At 40.6% G+C, this 27,838-nt stretch overlaps 2 protein-coding genes across 8 annotated transcripts in view; one reads left to right on the top strand and one right to left on the bottom strand.

Annotated features, from left to right (window-relative positions):
- Positions 1 to 5,251, top strand: part of mef2d (myocyte enhancer factor 2d) — a 103,224-nt gene extending 97,973 nt beyond the window's left edge. For all 7 annotated transcript variants that reach the window (XM_051956549.1, XM_051956550.1, XM_051956551.1 and 4 more), the window contains one exon: positions 350 to 5,251. In XM_051956549.1, coding sequence (XP_051812509.1) covers positions 350 to 791 — 442 coding nt within the window. In that variant the 3' untranslated portion in view covers positions 792 to 5,251. The remainder of the gene's footprint in view (positions 1 to 349) is intronic.
- Positions 5,252 to 17,586: 12,335 nt separating this feature from the next.
- nes (nestin) lies at positions 17,587 to 27,749 on the bottom strand. The gene is made up of 4 exons (XM_022213877.2): positions 26,603 to 27,749; positions 24,890 to 25,014; positions 21,722 to 21,795; positions 17,587 to 21,092 (listed from the first exon to the last, which is right to left on the bottom strand). The coding sequence occupies exons 1-4, from the start codon at positions 27,431 to 27,433 to the stop codon at positions 18,256 to 18,258; spliced, it is 3,867 nt and encodes a 1,288-aa protein (XP_022069569.2). The 5' UTR covers positions 27,434 to 27,749; the 3' UTR covers positions 17,587 to 18,255.
- Between the last annotated feature and the right edge of the window lie 89 nt (positions 27,750 to 27,838).

Raw genomic sequence — 27,838 nt, forward strand, 5'->3', positions numbered from 1 at the left:
GTGTGTCTTCGTTCTCTATGTGCTGAAGTCCACTCAAGCCTACATTTGCCAACTTTATAGCATTGCCTGGCCATCTTGGGTCTTGTCTCTGACAAATGGCAAGCTTTTCCTATTTGAAGTCCAACATGCGTTTATCTGAGTATTGTGATATGTTCATGTGAAGGTGACCATTCTTCGAATTTTTTTACAGTATTGGCTGAACTCTGTGTTTCATCCATGCAAAGTTTTGTCTGATCAAGGTCTGCTTTGGTGTTATGTTAACGGATGATACTTGCAGTTGTGCAGTTGCATAGTGTCATAACTCTTTGTTGTGTTCTTTCGTCTTCTGTCTCTTCCTTCATCTCTCCAGGCCAGTGGGCAACATACCTCAGGGCGCTGCACTGACAGTCAACACAAACCCCAACATCAACATCAAGTCTGAGCCCGTCTCACCAAACCGCGACCGCAGCACTCCCAGCTCCACCAGTGGTGCCGGGGGAGGCGGAGTTGGCCACGTTCAAGTCCAGGGACAAGGTCTGGTGTCTGTCGCCTACCCTGGAACCCTGCGCCTGGAAGCAGGAGGCCAAGGCCGCTCACCCGTCGATAGCCTCAGCAGCAACGGCAGCTCATATGAGGGCAGCGACCGGGACGACGGCACCCAGGGTCGAGGCGGGGGTCCGGACTTCCACCACCATGCTGGTGCTGGAGCCCAACAGCCCACCATGGTCCTCCTGCGGCCCTCTTCAGCGGAGCCACAGGAACAGGACGGGACCAACGTCAAGAGAATGAGACTGGATACCTGGGTCACATAAAGAGATGAATGGGAAGAGAGGGATGGACAGATGGAGGATGGAAATGTGTACTTGTGGCTTGTGTACATGCCCCCACCAGCCCCAACGCCCCCATTCTCCCCCTTTCATACACACATGCATAATATACCCACCATTGATCTAGTAACCTACTGTCCACACAGGAAGCGTTGCCCTGACACATGCATACACAACACGAGTATGCTAACACACTCTTGTTGCACGTGTGGACACTGATGCTCACTTGTATGGCAATGCACATTCACATTTGAACTCTAATGTACTCTCACTCACACACTCAAAACCCCCAGAGGGTTAAGCCACCAAACCAGGGATTATTTGTCAAAATAATAACCATCTTGTACTTCATTCAGCTGTATTTGAATAGAAGTGAATGAGTAAGTTTTAATCAGGCCACAGTGGCTAATAAAAGCCTAAATTGGCCCCATGAACTACTACTGGACATGTTGGCAGTTGCTGGCAGAGCAGACAAACAAACCAGACTTGGTTTCCCTGCATGACCTGCATTTGGTTAGATTGTGGTGGCATTGTTCCACCCTCATGTCCTTATTATCTGTTAATCCACAGTAGGTTTTGATCAAAAATGAAAGCACTGTATTAGAACAGTGCCACCAAATGAGTCCACATCTTTGTACACATCCGCCCATCCACAATTGTATTGCTATCGCCCTAGCTTCTTGTTTCTTTTCTAAGAGCCTGGGCGGTTTTGCTCTTTTTAAAGCGTGGAGTTTTGTCCTTCTGTCTTGACTGTTGATCTTTAGAATTTGGATTCGTTTTGGTTTTGAATGAAGACACTATAAAGAAAACTGGCCTCCCTCCCCAGCCAAGCCGGCGACTACACCAACAGGCCGGCACGTTGGCCCTGTACAAGAATGACGACCTCCGGGTCTTTATTTAATCAGAACCATGCAGACTAGCTGTAGAAACGAGGAACATGATTTGTTGCCGAGGTAAAAAGACTTTTCTTTGAATCAGGGACGAGCTGCAAAAGCTCAACGACACATGACGCAGATACTCCTCGTTTCACCCACATCGTGTCAACTGCAGATGCTGAGAAAGGCGTGTGTGTATACGGGTTTGTTACCTCAACTGGTCGTCTTTTTTTTTTTCTTAACAAAGTGATTTGGACAAATGTTCATTTTCAATTTCATCCTTGAACACACACCTACAATGCACACAGCTGAAATTATTTTTGTGAAGCAACTCATGTTTTGAATAGATAGCTGATGTTCAAAGGGGAGAATCATGAGGTACCATGTATATAAGCAATCTGTAACCTTTGTGGCTTTTTGTGTGACAGGGATAAGGTGTTTTGAAGGTTAAAAATAGATCATATACAAGTATATATTTAAAAAGCTTCAGGCGGCAGCAAGAGCAGCTCTGCATTTGGGGCAAGAGACTACAACAGACGACAGGGATTGTATATATAAACTATATATTCGGCAGGATATCCCTTAACGAAACAGACAAAAAAAAAAGCAAACATTGATTCTCAGTGGATCGGTCTCTTTTTTATTATTATTTATGCGTGTATATAAAGTGTAATATGTGGACGAGCCAAGAGTGGGTGCTGTAGAGGCAGAAAGGGAAGACGTAGCCGTGGTGACTCGGACTGTTTTGAGTGAGCAATGGTTAGGACTCTGTTACTGATGGAGCGCACTTTACCTTAACTCCCACCTCTGACACCCTCACACACCAACAACACACACACACCCACATAGTACATACACACTAGGGTTAGACTGATATACTTGACTGGTTTTGAAACCTAAAATCAGGAGTTACAAATGAAAAAAAAATGCACTTTTTATTTAATTTTCAAAATTCAGTTTTGCTGTAGTTTAATTTAAATTTTTTATTTTTTTTAAATTGTACATCAACCAGTCTGAGCTGCTTTCATGGCCTCTGTTACTGGTGCATGCTAGCTGCCTATTTGAAATGAATTTAGTTTTGAGTGTTGCTTTTTTCCCCACTAGCTGAGTAGCACACATTTGTTGTAAATTGAATTAATTACTTTTTTTTTTTACTCAATATCAGTTCAACATTATGAAGTTGGTAGTGCAGCATCATGTGATCATCTTGAATATATTTGGAGGCTTTTCCACTTCGATGATTTCTGCAGATATGACTACTATTTATTGAGTATTCTTTGGCAAATCAAAGTATAAGTATTTGCAGCTTCGGTTAAAAAATGCCACTGTTATCTGTTACGGACATATCAGTCAAACTCTAGACCACACACTCACATACAGATAGTATATAAGTATAAGAGAGCCAAGGATGTCCCCCTTTATGTTTTAGAGGTTTCCCTTTTCCTCCTATTGAAAGCCATGTATCTATATTTAAAGGATCTCTCCTTCGCCTGTCACTGGTTGGCTGTACTTTTATATTCTTGAAGACTATGAAGGAAAAAGAAATGTGAAGGATGTCATTTTTGTACTCTGTAAAAGTGGCAAAAGGTGATGTGGGGTTTTAGTGGGTAGATTTTTTTTTCGTTTTAAAAACCATGGTGGTCAAAAGTGCAAATTCATGTATTTATTTTTCCTAAAAGCACTCTGAGCCTCCATCCATTTGCTTGTTAAAAGCGTTCGAGGCAGAGTTTGGATGCCGTTTGTCATTAAGCCGGAGGTTTCAGAACGATTCTTGATCTTTTAATGACTACCTCCCAAATCCAACACAGACTTGTCGACTTTGGGTTTTACCACATCCAGCCACTACATCCTTCTCATGGGCAGGCCCTCGTCACCTCGCTCTCACCCCTGTCACTCACTCAGTTTTTTTTTTTTTTCCCCCTCCCTGTCTGGAAGCTTAATCTCCAAACGCCACACACACAAACACACACATGCATTTCATTACACACTCCTCTGTTTACTCCGTCCAGATAGCGGGTGTCATCACTGAAATGACATCCAGTCAAATTATTTTGGGGTCATTTCCGTGGACTAACACAACCAACCCCCACTCTCTCTGACTTGCAGCTTCATCACAAACTACTCCCATCATCCTCCCCTCAATTCATCTGTGATTTCTCATTTACTTTTTCTCCGTCTGTCACTCACTCACGCACACTCATCCTCTCCGTGGCAAGTCTGAGTGTCAGTATTGCTTTTCTGAGCGCGTGGCAGAGTGAACATAAATCCTCCAAGTGTAAACACTTTGACTGTTAAGACTGTTGTGCCCAGAGCTTCGAACAAAATATCAAAGAAAGAGAAACTCGACTCTATGTTTAAGCCTGCAAGAGATCAGTTTGATCAAAAGGGGGAAAAAAAGAAATAAAATGGCAACCTTTGCGATAGAACTCATTTGGTTTGTCAGCAGGCAGGCCAGAGTTCTTATGAAGCCCTGACATGTTCTTTAGAACTACACTCGCGTTTGCTGTAATCACAAGATAGAAAGACAATCGTACAGAGAAACAGTTCCAAGACACCCACTCCCCACACCTAAAAAAGCGATTACATGCTCCTGTATAATGATGTTTAGAAGTCTCACTCACTTTCCAGTGTTAATTTGTGCTGGTGACAGTCTGTTTTTAATTGTTCTCTGAGAATCGATATTATTATTATTATTATCATCATCATTATTACCACAGCCTTCACTGATGGTAGCTGTCATGATGATATAGAAATCTGCGTTTTTTTTGTTTTACTTTTCCGTGTAGGTTAGGCACTTGTTTTATTTGGAATTTGATTTTATTTTATTATATAAAAATATTCTATAAATATATTTTTGTTTTCTCTTTTTTTTTTGAATTTGCTTTTCGTTTTTTTTTTCCTTCGAAAAGGGTGTTACTAATGTTGCACGATTTTTATGAACATGAAACAACACAAGCGTAGTGATATTAGTACACGTGTGGCTGCGGACGGAGGCGCTGAACGAGTCAACCGCGACGACAACCGCTTCAATGCTGCAACTGTGAGTCCAATGTACAAAAACCTCTCAGTCCACACATGGTAACATGGAGAGGGGGGGGGAGGGGGGAGCAGGGTGACACGTCTAACTTATTTCTGACCAGACACAATGATGTCAAATGCATGGGCGTTTCAAAACAAGAGAAGAGCGAATCATGTTATAGGAAATAAAATGTAATATTGACACAAATACACATCACACAGGATTAAGAAACAAAAAAAAAAACTAAAAAAAAGAAATTGAAGAAAAAGTTTAAAATAAATTATAGCTAATATATTGTGTTCGGCTAGTCTGCTTTTTTTGTTGTAAAGATATTTTTTTTGTTGTTTTTGGAGAATGATATACAATTTGTGTATATTTTCATAAATAAAGTATGCACTGATATGTTATTACAAATTCTATACTGCTTTTACAAAAAAAAGTGTTTGTTATCGTACCAAAGTATCCATTGGTCCCCTCTTACCCTCCTCCCCTTTTTGCGTATGTTTTACCGTATTTTATATATTAAATAGACAAGTTGACCTACAGATAAAGTTTGAGTTTGTGTCATTCATTTTTCTTCGGTTTGTGTCTCTCTGAAATGGAGGCATCACCATGTTGTCACCACTAGAGGGCGCTGTAGTGTTTGGTATTAGATGGTGAGAGCTGCTCATGGGTCAAGATGCTGAGATTTCCAATGGGTCACTATTTGTTTAATCGTTTTGTTATTGCGGTAATAGCTTTCCACTTTAGCATATGAAAATGAGGATGAAAGAAGCAAACATACAGTGTTCTCCAAGATGTGTGTTTGAAGTTGCTTTATATCTATTATTTTATGATAATGTAAATTTTGCCAGTGCTTTTAAAGATGTCATGACGTGAACTTTCCATTGATATTTGGACTACTTACAGCAGTAATTATATAGTTGTGTTTTTGCTGATGGTAGTTTTGGTCTCACATAATCAGATTTTTTTAAAATATTGTTTCTTAAGCAAACTACTATGTAAAATGAACATTTTAATGATTCTGAATATTTACACGTCATTGAGTTGATGCTGATAGATGACACCTCTTTAGGAGCAGATCGATGAAACAGGATATTTAATTGATCCTAAAAAGAGAAATACTCCCTGCTTTCCTTTTGTTCTTGCTGCAAGGGGAGGTCAAAGGTCAGGGACAGGAAGAGTTAAAGGTCTTAGGCCTTAGACACAGGCCTGATTCTGTAATATGCGTTTGAGCCGGTAGAGCTTTAAGGTTCGTTTAGCAGGGTGGTTGATAGCTTACAGACTTGTGGTTGAAGTGAAGTTCCTCTGTCTACAAGAAACTAAGATAACCATCTAAAAAAGGAACAAAACACACTTCATTAGTGTGAAAAGACGAAAGTGTCTACAGAGGATTTTAAAAATAGGTTTGAAATGGTATATTTTAAATTTGAATGCATTACACGACTTTCTAATACAACAAGAATATTTCCTAAAGATAAACCACAAGAAAACTGTTTATCTCAACATAACAAGCCATTTATTCCTTCATCTCAGCTTTAGGTGTCAAAATCAAAGAGTAATTGTTTTGTGATAATGGGTAAACAAAGCTTTACAGTATGTGACAACTATGAATAATTGTTTTGTGATAGCCGGAAGAACAAAGTCTGTCAACTTTAATGATCCTCAGAAAACAAAATAGGAGCACTACTTCCATGTACAACCTTCCCGGCTTTGTATAATTGTCAATTTATGGATGTTTTTTTAATTATTATTTTTATAGTACATTTGAATTGCTTGCGGCAACCATTGAGTGAACAGTAACAGGTTTATTTGTTGAAATGTAATCAAAAATACATCTTTATGTACTGAGCATGGGATTTAATACTTCAAACCAATGCTCAAGAGTACGTTTACTATTTAAGGTAAGTTTTTACGCACTTGTTCTTTTCACTTACTATGAATTTGCACCACCTCATTTCAGAGGGAAACGTTTTGTTTTTTACTCTGCTGAATTTATTTGATAGCTTTAATTAATGGTTGCTATTCAGATTAAGAGTTAGTAATGCCAGTAAGGGCAGATAAGTTACAGCAAAGTACAATAAAGCAACAAGCAATATTAATAAACAACAAAAACAACCCACATTTATTAAGAATGAACTTTTTAGTACCAACTTTTCCATATTAAAATGAATGAAGACTACATTTCCAGTTTATAGCTTGTCTTAGCATGTGATCTCTATCTATATTAAAATGCTGACATCCCATCCATGGGTCTTAAAATGTCTTCTTGACTGCGTGCATAAATTGATCTGATCTTAATATGCAATCAGGGTGTGTCCCAGATCAAGTGAAGAGAGGTTGCTAGCTTCTTTGAGTTAGTGGAGAGAGGCGAGAGGCTTTCAGCAGGTGTTCTTTCAGGTATAAAAAGTATGAAATAAGTGATTGTATGAATATTGTCCCCCTTAAGCCATTATTACCTCCGCCAAGGAGGTTATGTGACACCCGGCGTTTGTGTGTCCGTCTGTCCGTCTGTCTGTCTGTTAGCAAGATAACTCAAAAACGCCTGGGCAGATTCAGATGAAATTTTCAGTAGATGTAGACTATGGTAAGAGGAAGAGCTGATTTAATTTTGGTGGCAATCCGGAAAGGATCCTGGATTCTGGATCACTTTGAATTTTTTAGTATGTGGTCCAAAATATGACAAAAACATCATAGGTTAGTATGTCGTCCAACAAATTGGAGCAAGGTGTCCAGATAACTCAACTGCTCAAGAAGGTGATTCGTAAACAGAACTGTGTCAGAGACGCAGGTTCAATTCCAGCTCATGATCCTTTACTGCATGGGTTTCCTGTTTTCCTCTCTCCCTGTTGATTAATTAAGAATGGAATAAAATTGTTCATGAAAATATATGTCTTACATTTCCATGAAAATACAATACAATACTTCAATTTCTAAATCGTACATAAATGTATGTGAATACAATGTTCCATGGGAATGTCAATATCCTTGACGGAGGTCTGCGCTCTCTGAGTGCTTTTCTGGTTTAGTAGATGCACCTCCTCCTGCAATTACAGCATTTGGCCTGTGTAGATACAGTAGGTCCTAATCAGCTTTACACATCAAGCTCTGTCAGGCTGCACAGGTATTATGAGTAAAAAGCCCATTTTATCACAGATTCTTAATTGGATTCAGGTCTGGTCTCTGACTTAGCCATTCCATAACATTTACTTTGCTGTGTTTAAACCCTTTCTGTGCAACTTGTCTGAAGTTGTAGTTCTCATGCATACTGCATCAGGGTCCTGCAGTATTTCCCTGTATTTTGCTGCATTCATTTTAACCTTCCCTTTTACAAACCTTCCAAAGCCTGCAGCTTAGAAGTTTCCCCCAAATAATGATGCTGCCACCACCATACTTCATGGTGGGGATGGAGTGTTTGTGGTGATGTGTTTGGTGTCTGCCGAGCATAGCATAAAGTATGATGGTAAAAAAGCTCAATTTTGATCCTAATCAGACCAATTAGTCTTATTCCAGTTGACTTCAGAGTCTTTCACATGCCTTCAGGTGAACTGCAGTCGAGATTTAGCCAGACGTTTTTTTTTTTTTTTTCCAACAGTGACTTTAACTGGCGAAGAACACATTAAGCAGGTGTTGTATGCACTGTCTTTCCTATCTCAGCTGCTTAAGCTGGCAAATCCTTGAGAGGAGTCATAGGTGTCTTGGTGCCCTCTCTAACTAGTGTCTTTGTTGCACAGTTGCTCTGTTTTATGGGATAGCTGCTCTCAGCAGATTTATGTGTGTTCCATATTCTTTCCATTTCTTAATGATGAATTTAACTCATGCTTTCATGTTATTTATGCCCACTTCTGACCGTCTGAATGTTGCAGCTGAAAACAAAACTTACCAGATCAGGCGATGGCTTTCATCCTTCTATTGTCCAGTTTTGGTGAGCCTGTGTGAATTATAGCCTCAGTTTCATGTTCTTAGCTGACAGGAGTGGCACCCAATGTGGTCTTCTGACGCTGTAGCCCATCTTCCTCGACATGTTGTGCATTCAGAGATGGCATTCTGCATTCCCTGGTTGTAATGAGTGGCCATTTGAGTTACTGCTGCCTTTCTGTCATCGCCAACCAGTATGCTCATTCTCCTCTGACCTCAAAATCACCTTTCTTCCCTATTCTGATGCTCGATTTGAACTTCAGAAATTTGTCTCGACCACGTCTACATGCCTAAATGCATTGAGTTGTGGCAATGTGATTGGCTGATCAGCTATTTGTGTTAACAATCAATTGAACAGGTGCACCTATTAAAGTGGCCAGTGAGTGTACAGTATGTTTTACACCCTATGTATCAATGGTTGTAGTTTTGTAGCAAATTGGTGTAAAAGAGAGTTTAATTGCCAAATAGCCTTATTTTTAATCCAAAAGGTCTGGTGGAGACCAAAACAAAAGCTGAAAAGAGTTCCATTTACCCGATGTCCAGAAGACAACTCCAAATGTTAATGTTGCTTTTCTGTCAACAGCTTGTTTCCACTGCTCCAAATGGGGCAAAAAGTAAAATTATAGAAATTCATATAAGTTTGTATGAAAGTATTTTTCTTGTAATGATTTATGATACAACAGTAGGTGATTTTACTGTCACCACCATGTATGATTTGGTTTACTCAGTGTAAAGCATTTAAAGGGCTTTTGTAGGTCTTTTAAAGCTTTGAAGCCAGTAACTGGACTAATTAAACAACTAACATCAGGCTTAGAACAGTGTTTCCAATATTAGGAGATATATAGAAGAACAACTGAATACTAATAAAATGTAACAAAATATACTGTATTCCATGATAACACAATGTAGGGCTGGTAATTTTCACAAGTTCTGAACGATTCTTTTATATTGTGCATGTTTTGGTATCCCCCTGCCTTCGCCCGAGTCAGCTGGGATAGACTCCAGCACCCCCCGCAACCCTAGTGAGGATAAAACGGTGTATAGAGAATGGATGGATGGATGTTTTGGTATCCCATTTACAACAAACAACACCGGTGACTCTCCCACTCAACCCAGGACTGTCATCTGGCACGGTCAGCTGTTTTGTCCACAGCAGCCGTTGGGCTCATGTCTCAGACAGAAACACACTCTCTTGGCTCAACAGGCCGCTAATAATAACTGCACACACTCTCCGACAGCTGAGTGAAAAATCAAACTGGACAGTCCGGGTATTGTCTGTCAGACAGCCCACCAATTTCCTGCTGCTGAGTGAGGAAGGCAGCCTTTTTTCTTAAGGAGATCCTATCTGTCTGCATTTAAGTTTCCACTTAAATATGAGGGAGTTAGAAGCAGAGTGGTCTAATCCACAAAAATCCAGACTGAGTTTTATATAATTTCTGTGATATTTTTTGCTCTAGATTTTATTGATAAAGTTATTTAACCCGCAACACAGTTCATAGTATATTTGTGTAGGTATATAGAGCCTATATTGAATATCCTTTAACTGCCTCTTTGTGAGAAAATGTGTTGAAATGGGAAACTGAGTGAAGAACAGTTTTAATATATCTAATCATACTTGTGAGAATTATACAATATAGTGCATACTGTAGTTATTTTTAGACAGCTCACACACTCATTCAAAATAATCAATGTGGCCCAGCGATGCAATCTTCAGATGATGCAAAACCATCAAAATAAAATCCATAACATACAAATTTAAGCTGAAAATCATTACATGGCAGTGTAATGCTTAAATCAAACCCCTAACTCCCTGTAAGTACTGCGCAGTACTGAGGGTACGTGTGGTAACTCACCCTGTTTTCTCTCTATCCTTTAGTAAATTGCAAATTACACATTAGAACTATGTCACAAGTGCAGCCTTTTTCTGCTTCATACGAGGTGGTCATGATTAAAACAGAATCATAAATAAGTTAAATACAAAATATACATAAACTGTTTATTAAGGATAAATTTAGGAAGGGATGTAAAGAAAACCTGAATGTTAGGATATTCTTGAAAACACAAAAGCTTGAACCCATTTTTTCTCAAAAACAGCTTAATGTGAATTAGACCACTCTGCTTCCAAGCCTTTCATGTGTTGAAAAGTGTGAGGGTAGTGATCTATCAGGGGTTAGAATTAGCTTCCTCTTGAATATTTTGCATCAGTATGAGCATGCGTAGAGAAAGTCCACTTGTGATATTTGTGGTTTATTTGTTGTGACTATGCTTAGTGGTTGCTCAGAGACAAAGAAGTGGGGATTTGATGTGAGTCATTGTCTTCCTTTTTACCTTCCTTTGTTTTCTGTGTGTTTGTGGGTGTGGCCTGTCTGCCAGCGCACATCTAACTTCATTTCTGCACACTTATTAAATTACTGTGTGAGCATCTGCTGGCAGAAACACAAACACACACAGAAAACACTCACAGGCACACACCAGTAGAGGAACTAAGAGACATCTCCTCTGCCTACGCCCCATTTACCTCCTCGTCTTGACGCCAGCTATCATAAAACACTGAAACTCTCCTCATGAAGACAAGTGTGTTTTTCCGTAAATTTGAATCATTCTCACTAATCAGCTCAGGGAAAAACACAAACCCCCCTCCATGGTAGAGAGGCTACAAGAATTCCTATTTTAGTTCATGTTGATCCATCATTGTGATAAGGTTGGCAGTGGGAAAAAAGGTTAGGACTCATCCAATCTAATTTGTGTTTTCTGTATAATCCAGTCTAATTCCTGACCCTTTTCTAAAACAGATGATCAGCCTGACCAAACGATCCCATTTTTAAGATTAAATGAACACATCAATCAGTCAAACTGATAAATTTGAGACAGACATAGCCGTTGCCAGTAATAAACTAGTGGCCTTATTTATAAAAAGTCTTTCAGGTTTAAAATCATTCATGATGCTGTGTTTGTGTTTGATTCATAGCTAAGCATAAAAAGCCTTGCTGAAGCAGGTTCTGAAAACCCATTTCTGATTTACCACTTATATGAAGACTCAAATCAACTCAAACTGATGGCCAGCACAAATAAAGGTTCAGTCAGGAACAAGAGCCCAAGAGAAAAGCAAACTTTTAGAAGATCACTGCAATTGTGAACACGTGATCAAAGCCAGGCAACACATAGCAGACTTAACAGTGGGTTAACACACAAATCCATACGTGCAGTGTGGGACTGTGTCACCACTGCAGTGAACAAGGTGGATGAGAAAGATGGTAGTGATATAAAAAGAAGTGGTCTGACATTAAACTACATCTCAAAAAGAACAGCCTCTTTTTAACTTTTAATCAAGAATCACCTCCAGTTTTTAATTCAAAACATCTTTTGTCTGGCAAGTAATTTCTCACATCTTTAATTTTATCCTCTTGTGTAAAGCTGCACAAGTTTTTACAATACCCAACAAAAAATCACTTAAGTCTGGACTTTGCTTTGAGATAAGATCTCTACATCACAGTTAGGCTGCATAAATAACTGCTGATATGTGCTTTTCTGCTTAACTCATAATTGAAACTGGAACTGATCTTGAGTCCATTTTAGAAATGAGGCCCTGTGATGAGTATGAAATATCCAGGTCACAACTTTTTCTAGCATTGGTTCCATGGAGTGTTTTATTCTCTCTTCATGAATCATTCATGCAATCTCATTCATCCTGGATTACTACAGCAACTTGCAGCTGTCATTAGCAGATTGCACACTGCAGTGCAACTTCTGTTCTATTTTAATGCAGCCTGGTGACCAGTGGTTTGATGGTGGTGTAATACAGTCAGATGCTTTAAGCCTTGACTATACAGAGATAGACAGCGCAGTGTTTAGGCAGGGCAGATGGGCTCTATGACAATGCAGTTCTTTTTTAGGGAGCACAAGGTGCAAAAGGTTGGAAATAGTTTTGAACTGTAGAGGAGATACAGAGTGGTTCAGTGGTCTACAACAAGGAGATGATGACACACAAAAGGAAGAACCAGTGTTGTGGTGTCTGTTGTGGTCAGAGGTGACCGGTCTCTCTTTCCATCTTGAAATATATCTGTCATCTTCACTGCACCTTACATTTCTGGCTACAAATGGAAAAACTTGAGAGGACAGTAATATTGTGTTTTTTAACCCACAGTTGATTGACTTATTAAGAGGATGCTAATCCATATGTTTACTTATGCTAGTAATGTCTAAAAAAAGTGATTTGTTTTTATTTATTCTCCCTAAAGCTAATTAGAAAACACATGAAAATGAAGATAAATTTCCCGATTGTAGCATTTGTACCTTTGTGTAAATGTGTCTAAATGTAATGAAGTTCAAAACTATGATCACTTTACTGACTTCAAAAATAACCTCCACACTTGGCAACAATGAAAAAATGTGACCTGTTGACTTCCTGAATCGTTAATATGTGAGATGTACTTGCACAGAATTAATTAGCAGGTAGCACATATAGGAAGTCCTCTCTTCACATGGTCTGTAGAGGCTAAGCCAATGCTTGAAGCCCCTGAGGTGCTTCACCAGGATGTAAATAGTTGACACGCCGACAACTTTACCACGTCTGATGAAGAGAGCCGAGACCAATGCTTGCGGTTCCAATAACCTGCGTTTATTACTCCAAATAAGTATAGTCCAACAGCTTTTGTATGAACAAACATTTCATTGTTACCGGCTTTTCAACTGCGACTGCAACGGCGGCGGCGGCGGTCAAAACTGTTTTATCCTTCCGGGCGGAACACCTGCCCGGACAAAAATTGGTTCCTATTTATAATAATCGAGCTCATTGGCTCCTACATGGTCTAATGACTTTGTGTTCGCTCACTTGTCATCACTTTGGAAGTTGCCGAAGACGTGTGGAATTAATATGTGAGCACTTAGTTCACGTTTTAACTGAAATAAGCTTCAGTTCCCAGACCACTACAGCACATTATTAGAGTACAGCTGTATTGGTGAATATAGAATAATAGCTATCCCAAAGAAATCTGTTAATATGTAACGAAGGTCTCAGATTCTCAGTTTGTGAATGTAGAGCCACAGCCAAGCAACAATGAAGTAGTAACATGGAGTTTTTTAAAATTTTATTTGTGTTTTTATATCAATTGTTTTGGGGGTGCAGGGGGCTTATTTAGATTAAGGTAGAAATATCCCCGATACATATGATTATTATGATTACAGCACTCAATGGAGGTCAACTGGCAATTACAACAACTGTCTTTAAAATGTATTTTTCAAGAACAAAATGTCTACCGCAGCAAAATTTCTCCAAAACCTTGAGCAAAATGTACTGTAGGTGTTCATGGTCCCCAGAGGATGAATCCTATTTATTTCTGTATCCCTTAAAACACCTCTCTGACGTAGCCATTAGGCCACGATGCTGAGATTGAAAATACTAATATGAAGTTTGTTGTGAATATGAAAATGCAATTGAGATCCTCAGAGGATTGAACCTAATGATTTTGTTGACCTTCTCGTGTTCCTTGTAGACCCTCTATTGGGCTAGAATTTCCAGGTGGGCAAAAGAAATGTTAAGATCTTGAAAACATATTGTTGTGGAATTTAATATTGACTGAATTCATGCTTCGAGTATCACTCCATCTTCATTTTGGGAAGAGGTACCATCCTAAAGTAGAAATTAGACTGAAGGTAGCTCAATTTTTAACTTCAAGATTGTTGTGAAAGTGGAAGGAACCACCAGTGGTGACACCTCCTCCTCCTCTTCCTCCTCCTCAATTCACCTCAGCAGCTCCTCCATCATCCACGCCAATAACATTAGGAGTAAATCAATGGAGATTGATGGCGGATGGCAGATGGCTATCGGAACACACATGTGCGCACACACACTACCACAAAGAGCTAGAAGAGGTTCTTGTCTCTTTTAATGGACTCATACAAACACCCCTCCCCCATGTTAATCAGCAGTGACCAATAGCCATTGGTCATGGCTGGACCCATGCCTACTGGTTTTAGGAACTTAACTTTAGCAGCATTTTTTATTTATTTTTTGGTCAAAATTTTGCTTATTCCTGTGAGATGGATGCTTTTGAGAGGGGCACAAATCACGGGAAAAGACCTGAGCATGTGCCTGTGCTGCACATTGCGAGAAATTAGAACAATTACAACCAGCAGAATTGGCCCCAAAATGGAAGTAAAGAGCCAATCAGACATCAGAAAAGTGAATTTTACTGAAATGTTTCTGCATGTGTTAATGTTTCTACATGTGTTTCTAATGGGTTGCAATTTACCAAAAACATGTTTCTAGTCGTAGCTCAAACACAGCAATACTTCATTAGCAGCTATGCCAAGTTTTGTGGCAACCAGGGAGCTTGTTAGAAAAAACTTGGCGTGCAGTAAACACGTGTTGTGGACGGTCGGTTTAACCCTCAACAACAGGGTTTGGCTATGTTAAGTTGCCAAAGGATATAATGATTCATGCAACCATCAAAACACACATCCAACCTCCAAGATGAGTGTGTATAGTGTGTAAACTACTTATTTGTGCCAAACGTCTTCATATTTGAGTGCTGAGCCAAATGTTACTTTGACCACACAAACACTTGTATGTTTTAAGAATACCTGGTTCTCTTCATGCCAATGGGCTCGACATAGTTTTGGAGGCTGCCATATTCATTAATCAAAGTCTTCTTGTAACTCCCAACTTAGACATGAAAAATATGTTTGCGGTACGAATATGGCGTTCGAAAAAGATGGAAATACTTCGATTTATTTGTCAAAATTATACTAACTCATCACAAATAGCACTGCAATGTCCACTGTGGCTCTACAATGTAGAATAATCGAAACTATTGTCAATTAGAATTTTTTTTCATTAGTATCATGCTTTGATTAAAGAGATGGAGATCAAATGGAGCCAAATGCTCTACTTCATTGCATGTAACTAAAAATTCCATATGGGATAAATATGTTGTTTTATTCAGCATACACAACATAATGTGCTTTAACAATCATCGGCATAACTGCTTCTTTCTTCCTTCCTATTTCATTTCTTAGTGCTTCCCTCTCAAGGAATTAATACATTTCTTTTTCTCACTGTTAGTAATTGTGTGGAAAATATCTTTTGGTGGGACAGCTCTATTGACGGGTGGAGAATAGGAGCATGCCAGACAGCTGCAGTAGTGCCATTCCAACACTTAAGCCTTGTCACGCTGAATACAAGCGTCTGCGGTTTCCTTCCTCGCTGGATCTCCCATTGGGCAGATTCGGGCAGCGAGGAGGCGAGCACCCGCTAAAATAGGCATCATTGTTCGGTAAACTGACTAATGAAAGACGGGGCTGGACGGGGGTGGAGGGAGGGCAGAGGGAGCGGGGGCGGGGATGGGAAGGAGCGGAGGTGAGGTCACGCATTGTTCTCCCTTTCGTACTTTTTCCTCGTGGGACGGCTGTTTGCTTGTGGAGGGCCCCGGTGCTGCTTTGTTGACTCGCCTGCTTTGAGGTCAGTGAAGCTGGGATGTTGCCAAGTCCAGGCACACACACACGCACACGCACACACACACACACACACATACACACATACACACACAGAGAGAGAGCTTCACAACCTTCCTCAGTGCAAAGCCCCAAAGGAAACAGAGATGGATGTTGCTGGAAGGGAGCAAGCAGCTGGTTTTCTTGCCCTTCTCTTAAGGATACAGCCGTAGTCTGAGTCACTGAAAAGATTCATAGAAGCCTGTGTCATCGATCACTGCCCAAGATCTTTCTTGAAAAAAACACACAGAGTTTCCTCTCTGATATTCCAGGAGATCATGTATTTTTGGGGTCAATAATTAGATTTTCTAGGTAACACCAAAAAACAATGCAGCTCAGTGCCTTAAATTATAGGTTATTCCAAAATTTTCTTCAGAGTGGCTCAATTTGAACCCATTAACTAATTTTTACCTACTATCAGTAGCTTAGTTCTCCATTGTATGCTTGCCTGCAGACACATTTCACGTTTTGAATGTTCAGCCTAATTGGCCCTCTAAACACGTGCAGATGCATTGCTTATTTTGTATAGGGTCTTAACAGATATCTGAAAAATTCAAACTGAAGATATGTGTAACTACACTGGATTGTCAGCATCTGTAGTTACATCAGAAGCTACAGCAAGCAGGAAGCCGTGGCGGTTTGCTTTTTAAACATCCCATACTGCACCATAACCACATATGACAAGCCGTTTAGTCACCATGTCAGAGCTGCTTGATGGTGAAGTTCTGGTAAATTTTGTTCACAACTCTCTAATGAAGGAAGCTTTTGTTCTCCACAAATTCCTCACTGATAAGCTCTTCCTATTTCCCTGCATTTTCTACTGATCTTATCCTCCACAGGAAACCATCATTACTTGCTTGCACTGTTCAAATTCTTTGTTGAACAAATATCAACTGGGAAGATTTACAGAAGCAGCGTCATGCACAGCAGTTCTTTAGAGATATCTGTGACCATGATTTCAACTAGTCAAAACTGAACAACAACTATCTCTGTTGCTTTGAATAATCAGAATCCTGTTGTAACTTGAAAAAAATTCTGACTAGCCACCATGTAAATGCGACTATCCAAAATGAACTGATTGTTGGTATCTTCAGTGTCTCCGATAATCAAATTTAACTATTAAATGTCAAAACAGCTTGCCATAGATGTTTGTGGAATGCTCTAAGCATTGGTATGTGATGGACAGTGTGGAAATACTTCTGTCATCTATACATATACAATGTGTTTGTCCATGGTGGTGGCATCATGGAAAGACCACACTGGAACCTGTGTTTGTTGCTTCAGAAATGCTCAGGACTTATATGGACACCACTGCTTCACTTGATCAAGAAAGATCTTAACTGCTCAAAAGCTTTTTTTTTAAGAAAATAGGGCTAAGAAATGTTTTTAAACTAGTAATGCCACTAGTTAAAGCAACACTACCGCCACATCGGATGCAAATAAGTTACAGAGTGTTCAAATAAACTGACACAGAGCATATAGGGAATCTACTGTTTATTTTGAACTGTACCACAGTATAATTGAACTTTATGGATGATAGTAAAACCAGTTCATCCTCTGATTTTACAGGCCAACCGTGTACAAAGATAACAGTTTTCTTATCTATGCTGATTTATCTCCTGTGACATAAAACATTTGCAACCAAGCAGTCGTTCTACAGGTGTAAAGCATGCAAATATGGGTCAGTTTGCTGTCTAGAGAAATAACTCAGTAGCAGAAACACTAGCTGTCTGTTTGACGCACTATAAAATAGCAGGTCTACAAGCAATTCTAACCCTCTGGTCTCATTGATTTCCTTCCGTTAGTAAAATCAGATTAGGCAAAGGTCGATAAAGGCTTTGACTTTCAAATGACATTCTTTGTTCTGTCTTCATGCTGTTCCCTCATGCAGTCTTCTTTCATAGCATGCACACCGAAAGACTGAAACATTTGAACAACTGGGAAAGAAGAAAAAATTGCTAGTCAAAAATGTGTCAGTTAAGGGAAATGAGACAACAGAATTGGCACACTGGTGGTTAGTGTCACTAAGAAGAAGCGCACCAAGGCACAACTTTGGTTTGACAGTAAATGTGTTGTACAGAAAACACCATTTTCCACTGACTACATCTTAATCTGAAACTTCTCACTACTTTTTTTTTTATGCCAGTTACTCCCCAGATGACCATGATTCACCCTCAACTTCAGACTCCTCAGAATGGACAAACTCCCCTTCACCAGCTTTTCTGCACAGCACCTGCTTCACTTCTGTATGTATCTGCTCCTTCTCATTCTTAGCAGTCGGGGAATTAGCTGAGTCAGTATCCACCCTGGAGTTTCCATTTACCACATTCTGGTTTTCTGAATTCCCCAAAACCCGGCCATCAGCAAATCCTAGATTCTGGTTGGTGTGCTCAGCTGCTTCATTGCAGGTGTCCTCTGGTTGATAGGAAGCACCACTTTCCAAGGAAGACACCCAGAAGTCATTCTTTACGCCAGAGGAAATTAAACCATGGAGGCTGCTGTTTGTTGCATCTTGTAGCCCGAATATATCGTTTTCATTTAGTATGCTGTCAGGGGAAATCTCAAAGGGCTCTACCTGATGCATCGTACCACCTTTATTGGCTGCTTCAAGCACATCGTCACATTTTTCACCTTGTTCATTTTGGTCTCTGATGTCAAAGTCCTCTCCTGGGTTCTCCAAGACTTCCCATTCAGCTGCTTCTGGAGCTGCAGGAAACTCCTTACAATCTGCAACATCCTCAGCTAGATGTTTTTGAGAATCATAAGATGCCTCCACAGGTACTTCCTCTTTCACCTCAGTGAGTACAGCCACATCCTGCAGGTTTTTCTCATCTGCTGTTACCTGTAACACTGAGTTTGGATCCTCTGAGCTACTGTGTTCTTCCACATCAGGCCTGTTGATGAAGTTTTCTGTTCCATCAGCATGTGTCAGCATGGACACATTGGTTTCATCATCTTCCTCTTTTTTCTCTGGTGCATCTAGAGCTTGTGGATCTTCATGGTAGATATCTTCCTCAGCTGCTGTGTCTGTTACCACTGATGAATCGCTGATAAATAGGTTCTCAGAAGTCTGATCTGTCATTGTAATGGAGGATTTAAGTTCATGGTTTACCTTCATTCCAGTTTCTACACCGTTAGACATCTCCTCTGTTTTTGTTTTTCCAGGTTCTTCTTGCTCTGTCATTTCCTCGACAGTGTTCCCCTTCAGATGCCCCATCTCCTCACTGAACTGATGCTGTGCAAAGTGAGCACTGTAGCTGTCTGTGGACAGATTTTCTAATTCCTGCTCCACAAGTCTGTCTATTTCCAGCTCCTCATCAAAGTCTGCATTTACACGTACCGTGGGTTTGGTAAATTCATCAGTTTCTTCATCTGAATGTCCCTCATTGACTTTCCTGATCATCTCTTCTGCATTTTCTGCACCATCACCATCATGCCCACTTACAATTGTACCATCTCTGTCTTCAATATGAGTGTATCTCATATTATAAACCTCATCCATTGCTACTCCTTCAGCGTCCTCACACAGATCTTCCATAGTTCCAAATCTCTTTGCCTTGTCCTCATTCCACATCCCAGTTCCTGTCTCTCCGGCCTTTCTTTCCTGTTCACCTTCACTGGACTCGCTCTCTTCCATGTGCGATGCCTGAGTATTAGCGTCAGTCTCATCGCTTTTGTATCGAATCAGAGGACGAGTGTCAGCGAGGGTGTTATCCTGAGCGTAGCTGTCACCCTCCAGCTCAGTCCTCCATGACTCAGAGACGTTTTGAGAATCCTCCTCATCGTCTTCTTCACCATCAGCACGCACATCATGTTCTTGCTCTGACTCAATATGCTGTCTGTCATCCACTTGCTTGTCCGTCAGTGAAGAGGCCACATTTTCGTCTTTATCGACATCCCTAAAAACATCCTGCTTAATTTCTTTCTTCTTATGCTCTGGTTCTTTTGTTGATATGTCTTCCTCTGGTTCAGCATGTTGTGTTTTTCCTTCATCATTATTAATGCCATCATCTGTCTTCAGAATAATCCTCCTTTCTATTACACTGTCCCAAGTATCCATCTCTTCTCCATCGGGGTACAACTTATCCTCGGCATCTGTTTCATTTGTTCCTACTGCAGAACAGCTTACCTCTTGTCTCATCTCAGTTTTGTAATCATTTGAGATGTTTTCATCAAAGTTGTAATCTGTCACTTGATTAAAGACACTTTCCTCAGGCCCACATTCAGACTCTGGACTGCTTGGCCTGGATCCAAAGGTTGGTTCAAGCATCGCCTCGGTTTCAGAATCTGAAGTCTCCTCCTGCACATGCTCTACCTCTTTACCTACACACTCTGTCTTTACCCATGCCTCAATTGGACCATGCGGCTGTTGCATTTCTTCTTCTTCAGCTGTCCCTTCGAAAGCAACTTCCTTATCAGATTCATCTGAGAAACCGCAGGACTCCTCTGTCATTCTGACGTGGTATGGCGTGAGGCTGGGTGTTGTGAACTGATGGTGACCAGTTTCATCACTGAAGGACGGCTCACTGCTGAGACCAGACTCAACCTGATAACTGACAACTGACTCAACAACTGGTTTCTCTTCAAGGGATTCAATATCAACATCATTTGAATTTTCTTCCTTTTCTTTGTGCTCTGGTGTTTTAGCATTATCCTCTTGCTCATTGGGAGGTGACAAGGGCTCAGCATAGGTGACTTTCTCATGAACCTCTTGTGGTCTGAAATTTTCAACGGCTCCATCTTGCAGTATTTTTGGATAAGGGCTTTCCCACGTTGCTGACTTCGTTGCATCAGAATCAGCAGGTTTCTCTGAAATCTTCAGCGTTTCTTTTACAGTCACAGGTTTTTTACTCCATGTTGATGTTGTAGTTATCACTGTAGGTCCTCTTGTGCCACGGACAGATGCGAGGGAAGCGATCTTGTGGCTAGCAGGCAGCTGGGTCTGGTAATACTTTTTAACTCCCTGAGGACTGAAAATTGCATCTGTGGAGGACGAAAGCAGAGCTCATGAATACACAATGAACTAAGCTACTGTAAGAATAATGGCTTGTGCAGACATCTCTTGAACACACAGGGTTTAAATGAAACCAATTGTGTTTTTTTTTATTATATTTTGTAAAATTCTTAGTACCCTAAGGTTTTTAATTCCCCTACACAAGTGTGTTGGGACAAAGGAGGAGAATCTGCCCCACCAAAGCATTATTAAAATGTATGTTCTCAATGGAGTTTGGACACTAATGGTGATTTATTGATCGTCATTTCCTTTCACTGCTGGCTAGGTTACCGGAAAGCCAAACCATATGGCTCAATAACCTTTGTAGACTATCTTGGTGGCTTGCATTACAGGATCCAAAGTGCCTACCTCAGCCCCCTTAGAAAAGCCCCCACCACCACTAACACTAATGCAATTACAAATTGTGTCAAAGATGTCCCCCCTTTTGAGGGTCTTTTACTAAGACTAAGACAAAGTGTAATTTACCTTTAGAACTACTTGAAGTAGTAGAGAGTGGACATAAAGGTTTGGATTTATGGGAGCTATTGAGGTTCTCAACAAGGTAGAAGTGAAGTCACTGACATGATGCTGATGAATGAATACTGTTTATTTTAATTACCTGTGATGGAAATGTGTCTTGGCTGATTCAACAATGAGAAGTCTCCCTTGAGGCTTTCATTATCCAGCAAAGTTCTATGGAGACAGACAACAAGAGAGGATTGCATCATGAAGTTGTACAACTTTTACACACATGGATGTTGGCAATGCTTAGGATTTGTAGGGGTGAAATCCTGAAAGTGATGCTGCACGGTGTGGGTGGGAAGAGGAGTGAAGGGAGACTTTTGCTGCTGTTGAGCAGCAGGAGCAGACTGAGTTTTGTTGTTATGGTAATGAAGGAAAAGCCATGCCATTGAGGAGCCATCTGCAGCACACAAACCTTCGCTATCAATTCCTCACACACACACACACATAGACCAAGTGGACACTCTTGGACACACATAATGACAGCAGATATTACAAGCAGCCCATGCAGAACTAATACAACTGTTTCCATTCACACATGTGGAACACAACAGTCTCCATCCAGCACATGCTCTTATAATTAGCTGCATGTCTAACTAACAAAAAACCCACTTTGTTCTCTGCATTTCTTTACATGATCCAGCTTCATTGAAATATTAAATATTACTTTTAAGACACAATACATCTTCCTATAATAGCTTTACATGCAGTGGATGACATTGAAATTTGTCCTCCAGTCTTGTCCTCCCTCCATCTGCTCCCCTGTGCTGTTATTCTAGACTCCCATAGCTCATAAATCGGTAGCTTCTCACTGAAGGGTGAGGGTCAATATTTTGAGGAGGGGGTAGAAGGAGAAAGGAGACTCCCCTATAGAGCTTTATAATGGATGAGTTACTCTGTCCGAGACCACATAGGCTGCTGTTTCAGTGGAGCGACCTTTAGTCCAGACGGCTATTCCTGCTGCAGACAGGTCTTTGTTAGCTGATGGAGGGGTGTTTGTCTGCCCCGTTACTGAGCAGCAGCTTCTCATTGGGTTAAACTAATCATCTAAATCACGCTCAATATAACAATGACCATAGCTCAGCTAGATGCAGGTGGAGTTTTACCCGGCTTTTGACTCCCAAAAGGTCCTATTATATTACTTCCTGTTACCTTGAAAGCCAGTTAACAGCAGATGCTTTTATTATCTGAACTGCTTTTTTCTCAATGTATTGATTCCTTTAGTCTATTAAATGTAAAAAAAAAAAAAAAAAGCTATACAAACCCATAATAAGTTTAATCGTCAGTGTTAAAATGTGTTGTTTTGTCTGACTAACATAAAAACACAGCAATAATCAGTTTACTATTTCCCACAGTAAATCATTTTAAGTTAATTCAGCTCAGAAACATAAGTTTCCCTGCTGCCCGGTTCAAAGTCATCTTATGAGATGTGAAAGTGTGGAACTAGTGGCATTAAATTAAACTTACTTGAGAGCAAAAGTTCAATAAACTTCAGATATTACATTGAATCAGCTAGTCCTACAGACAATAGTTTCAGAAAAACTTGTTTTCCTTTTACAATTTCTGTGATTAAAGACTTTTGTCTTTAAACATTGAGAACTTATAGACTTAACCGTTAAAACCAATTTTGACCAGAATCAGGACTAAGACAATCGGTGTTGCAGTAAGGAGAAAAATTACCAGTTTTCAGGTGTAAAGATTAAATTTAGTACTAGCCTTTGTCATGGTTTTTTTGAATATTATGAAAATAAACAACCAAAACTAAATTTAACAAAGATGCATAACAAGTTACCACCGTGTCTGTTTTCTTCAACAGCAAAATGGCGCAGGAGCCTCTGAGAAGTTTTAACCCTCTAAGCAATGCATTCTGGGACTGGGAAGTATGATTACAGTGAATCTTATCTTATCGATCAGCTGATGGTATAATGTTGATGTCATAGGAGCAACCGTGGTATAAAAAAGCAGAAACCCTCCTCTACAAATTAAAGATAGTTTATATTTATATACAGTTTTTAAAAAAAAGAAGAAAAGAAAAAGGAACTACAGTTTTGAGCTGAGCTTTAGGTCTCGCCATGTGTGTGTGACTGCACAAGATGCTGTCGAAATCTCATTTAGGAATCACATGATTTAGTCAGATACCAGCATGAGAGTGGCTTTTAACAAGAATTGGAAATGTGTGAAGCTGGATTTGGCTTTAACCACACTGAAATCAGCATTAAATGCTACATTTCTCCCACTTGTCTGATATCAAACACGTCAGTTCCCTAGATCATTCAGCTTAATTAGGATTGAATGTTTTCACCATGCAAAGCTACAGTTCTGCATTTTTTATGGCAGCATAACAGACATGTAAAAGTCACCTCATTTTGAAATGTCAATGCAGAGGCTGACTTCTAGAATGGAAAGCTTATCTTGATCAGTCTGCTGTTTTAATGATCAAAACAGGAGTAATATCATAACATCAAATAAAAAATAAATAAATTCACCTATTGGTCATGGCATCGTTGTTAAAATGATAGGAGAACAAATAAAAAACAAATATGTTAGGAGAAAGTTGCTTTATGAAAAAAATCAAATAGTGAACCCTGTGCGTCCTTTTCCCTTGGTCTGTCTTGGAAGAACTGAGTAAAGAGGAAACTCCCTTTTATTGATAGAATATACATTGATGCCTGTGAGACTATATTCCCTACTGATTTTAAAGCATATACAGTATATTGGAATAAGTACCGTCACAAAAAGCTGTGTAAAGTGAACACGCTGCAACAATCTACGCCTTCAAAGTCTTTGCAAAATCCAATTTTTGTTGCAAAATCTCATAAAACTACTGCTAAAATATCAGCCTCCAACAACTGTGATACTGTTCTGTGGTGTTTTCTGTTGTTACTGAAGCAGAAAAAAGAAATTTTGGCTTTGTAACGACAGTTGAACTCTGAAATTATGCCGCATGTGCTAATTATGCTCTATGTGATTAGAAGGCTCTGAACTTTTACACAGGATTTCTTCTTAGCTGTCTGTAAAACCCTGAAACGGAGAAACCTGATGAATCGGTGCATAAATAAACCACATGACTTATTGCTTCTTTATCTGTCTTCTCTGTTTTTGCAATATGGCAGATATCCTTGTTTATTATTGGCAACATGTAGTCTTCTGCCACGGATGTTAGAAGAGGCTCCCGTATCCTCAACAATTGCACAGGACAATAAGGCATAAAAAATGTATGGTGTGCTTTAGAAAATCTCATTTCTTTGAGGGGAAAGACCTATACCTGTACGTCGCCACCTCCAGGCCCAGGGACATCTTCAGCTGCAGCAGGCCTCGGTTCTCTACCAGGAGGTGATCAATCTGCTGGCCCACCTCCTCTTTCTCCGCCTCCAGACCATCCAAGTGTTCCTGCCAAAACGGAAGTAGAGCAGGAAAGGGAAGTGCTTAAAAAAGGCATGTAAAAAAAAAAAAACCCTACTGCTGGAGTACATTAAACAAAAATAAATATCCTTTGTTTTACTGTTTGTCATGTAAAGTGACCTGCTCAGTTTCTGTAAAGGGAACAAGGATATTTGCTGTTGCTGTGCTGACCTAAAGCAGAGTTATAATACAGACACAAGTTAGCACTTTCAGGTTTGGCTAGTTGGTTATTAGACTTGCACATTTCTTTTTGCAAACTTCGTTGCTAGTCACCCAGGACCACAGTGGGAGAAAGCAGCATTCCCATAAAATGTCCTTAGTTTGGGTTCGTCACCCCTCAGACCTCACTGTGACCCAGAACTAATCCCCACAGCCCCAGCCTATAAATATGTAGCCCCCCGATCCCTTCGATACCCAAATGTTTCAGTCCATCAGAATATTAAATGAGCACACTAAGCCCTTTGGGGAGGAACTCACAACTTCTCCCTAAAGAATTCACTGGGTCATCTGGCATTTTACTAAAAGATTTGAACATTTGCCAGTAAATGAAGCAGCAAAAAACTAAATAAAATAAAAAGGTAATATATCCTGTGTAAGATATTCTGACGATTAATAATGTGATGTGGTCAGACTTGACTATCACATGTACTGGCATGGACTAGCAGACATGTTTGAGCTCCATTTTGTATAACCAAGCAAAGTCATGCAGCCGCTGCCGCTGATTATCAAGTGTTCACATTCCCCTGTGGTTTGTCACTTCATTATTTTAGACTGAGCTTGTTTGTGCCGTGTGAAGCAATGGCAAAGACATCAACCACCGTGACTTGCTACATGTTTGACCTTGTGGGTGATTGTTTCACACAAGTCCAGCTTTCCAGTTTGCTGAATTATTTTTTGCAGCTTCAAAAGAGCAGCAGTTCCAATGGAAGGATTTTGTCAGTGAGCAGAAAATACAAATGTTTGGAAAATGTGTCTCCTCTAAAATAATACGTACAGATCTACTGACACTATACGTATACATTTTATTACAAAATAAAATGACTTATTTAATCGTTTTTTTCAAATTTGACACAAATGAATCAGTTGGGATTATAAATATTTGAGGCATTTTACTTTTTTAAAATAGATCCAGACATACAAAATCACACTGAGCTGGTTCATTATACCTTTAGATACCTCCACACTGAAACATTTCTGTAACAATGCCATAGCAGTCTGCAGTAAGACATTATGTGCAATTGAAAGTGTGCAGAATTGAGCAAACTGAGCTGTTGGGTCAAACAGATCAGCTGTAATAGTATACTTCTGTGCATGTGCTGAAATTCAAGCTGTTCAACCTCAGAACAACTCCCACAACATTCAGCTGAGATGAAACTCAACATAATGTTCCTCTCCTGTACAGTAAAATACACTTTATGGAAATCACACGAAATAGCTTAAAATTTCTTTAAAGAATGAAATGCTAGCTTAAACTGTATTGAAAGTATTTGTTTGCCCAAGTATTTTGCCAAAGCTTTATACAAAATAGCTTACAGTTACATTGGATAATGAGGTATGAATTACTGCATGAATTCACCTGGAGCTGCTGGATCTCCCGGCTGTAAGTGTCTCTCTGCTGGGCTGCAGTCTTCTCCAGATGCAGCCTGACATCCTGAGCTGAGGCCATCTCCTTCTCCAGGGCTTGGAGCTTCAGTTGGCTCTCGCGCTTCTCCTGGTCCACTTGGGTCAAACGGCTCCTGGCCTGGTTGAGCGACTCCTCTAGCCGAGCTAACTGGCCCTGATAGGCCTCTGCCGCCTCCTGCCATGCCCTGCTGGCCCTCTGGGTGTACTCATGCCCCAGCTGGAAGAGGCTGGGTGTCTGGTTGCATCTTTGAACCGCTGTGTGAGACATTGTGGCTCTGGAACGGCTCAGCGTGGCCTCCAAGTGGGCCACATCCTGCTGATGGGTTTGAATCAGGAGTCTCATCTCCTGCTCCAGCTGACCGACCTTCTCCCTTAGCCAGATCTGTGCCCTCTGTTCCTCTTCCAGCTCCTTTCTGCTCTGTGCCAGCTTTGTCTTGGCCTCCATGTGGGCCTGAGCCTCCCTCTGTCTCAGCAGGTCCAGGGCTTGAAGCTCCTCAGCCAGCTTGCCAATCTCCATCTCTGTGAGGACCCTGTCCCTCCAGGCCTCCTCCACTTCCAATCTTGTTTGCCGCAGCTTTTCCTCCAGGCCCTTCCTGTGTGCTGAGGCTCCGTGGCTGTTGTGTCTCATAGCTTGGATCTCCTTTGCGAGCAGCGCGTTCTCCTCCTCTAGGAGTTTGACCCGACTCAGGTAGGACTCCAGGCGTCGGTTCAGGTTCAGCATCTGGTGCTTCTCCTCACCCAGGTGGTTGGAGTGGAAGATTTTATGCATACTGTGGAACTCCATGTCAGCAGCAGACAAACAGAGAGATATGGCACACCGAGGCCTCACTCGGAGATTCACTGATTAGGATTTGGCAGCCAACCGTATCTCTGTGTCCAGGCCTGAGTCAGTGCGTGGGCTTTCTTTTTGTGTGAGAGAGGCTCCTGTGAGGCTCCGGGAGTGTGACTGCCAGCAAGAGGCTTCTCTTTCATAGGAGACTTAATGAAGGGGCCGGGCACATGGACAACAGGGGAGGAGAGATGGGGAGGGAGGAGACTGAAGGCTGGAGAGGGAGGAGAGAGGAGATGGGGAAGGATGGAGGGAGACAAGAGTGGGATGAAGGACAGAATGTTGAAGGAGAGATGAGATGTAAGGGTGGAGTAGGAGGGCTGGAATAGATGGGAAAGGGCAGACAGAAGCAGTGATGTC

This window comes from Acanthochromis polyacanthus, chromosome 12 (assembly GCF_021347895.1).
Source record: "Acanthochromis polyacanthus isolate Apoly-LR-REF ecotype Palm Island chromosome 12, KAUST_Apoly_ChrSc, whole genome shotgun sequence".
Lineage (NCBI taxonomy): Eukaryota > Metazoa > Chordata > Actinopteri > Pomacentridae > Acanthochromis > Acanthochromis polyacanthus.

Bases quoted from the DNA above. Each gene is read 5' to 3' on its own strand.
- nes (XM_022213877.2), bottom strand. From the start codon at position 27,433: ATGGAGTTCCACAGTATGCATAAAATCTTCCACTCCAACCACCTGGGT. The intron at 25,015-26,602 runs GTGAATTCATGC...CCGTTTTGGCAG, and splicing joins GGGAGATCCAGCAGCTCCAG to GAACACTTGGATGGTCTGGA. The intron at 21,093-21,721 runs GTAATTAAAATA...CGTCCTCCACAG, and splicing joins AAGACACATTTCCATCACAG to ATGCAATTTTCAGTCCTCAG.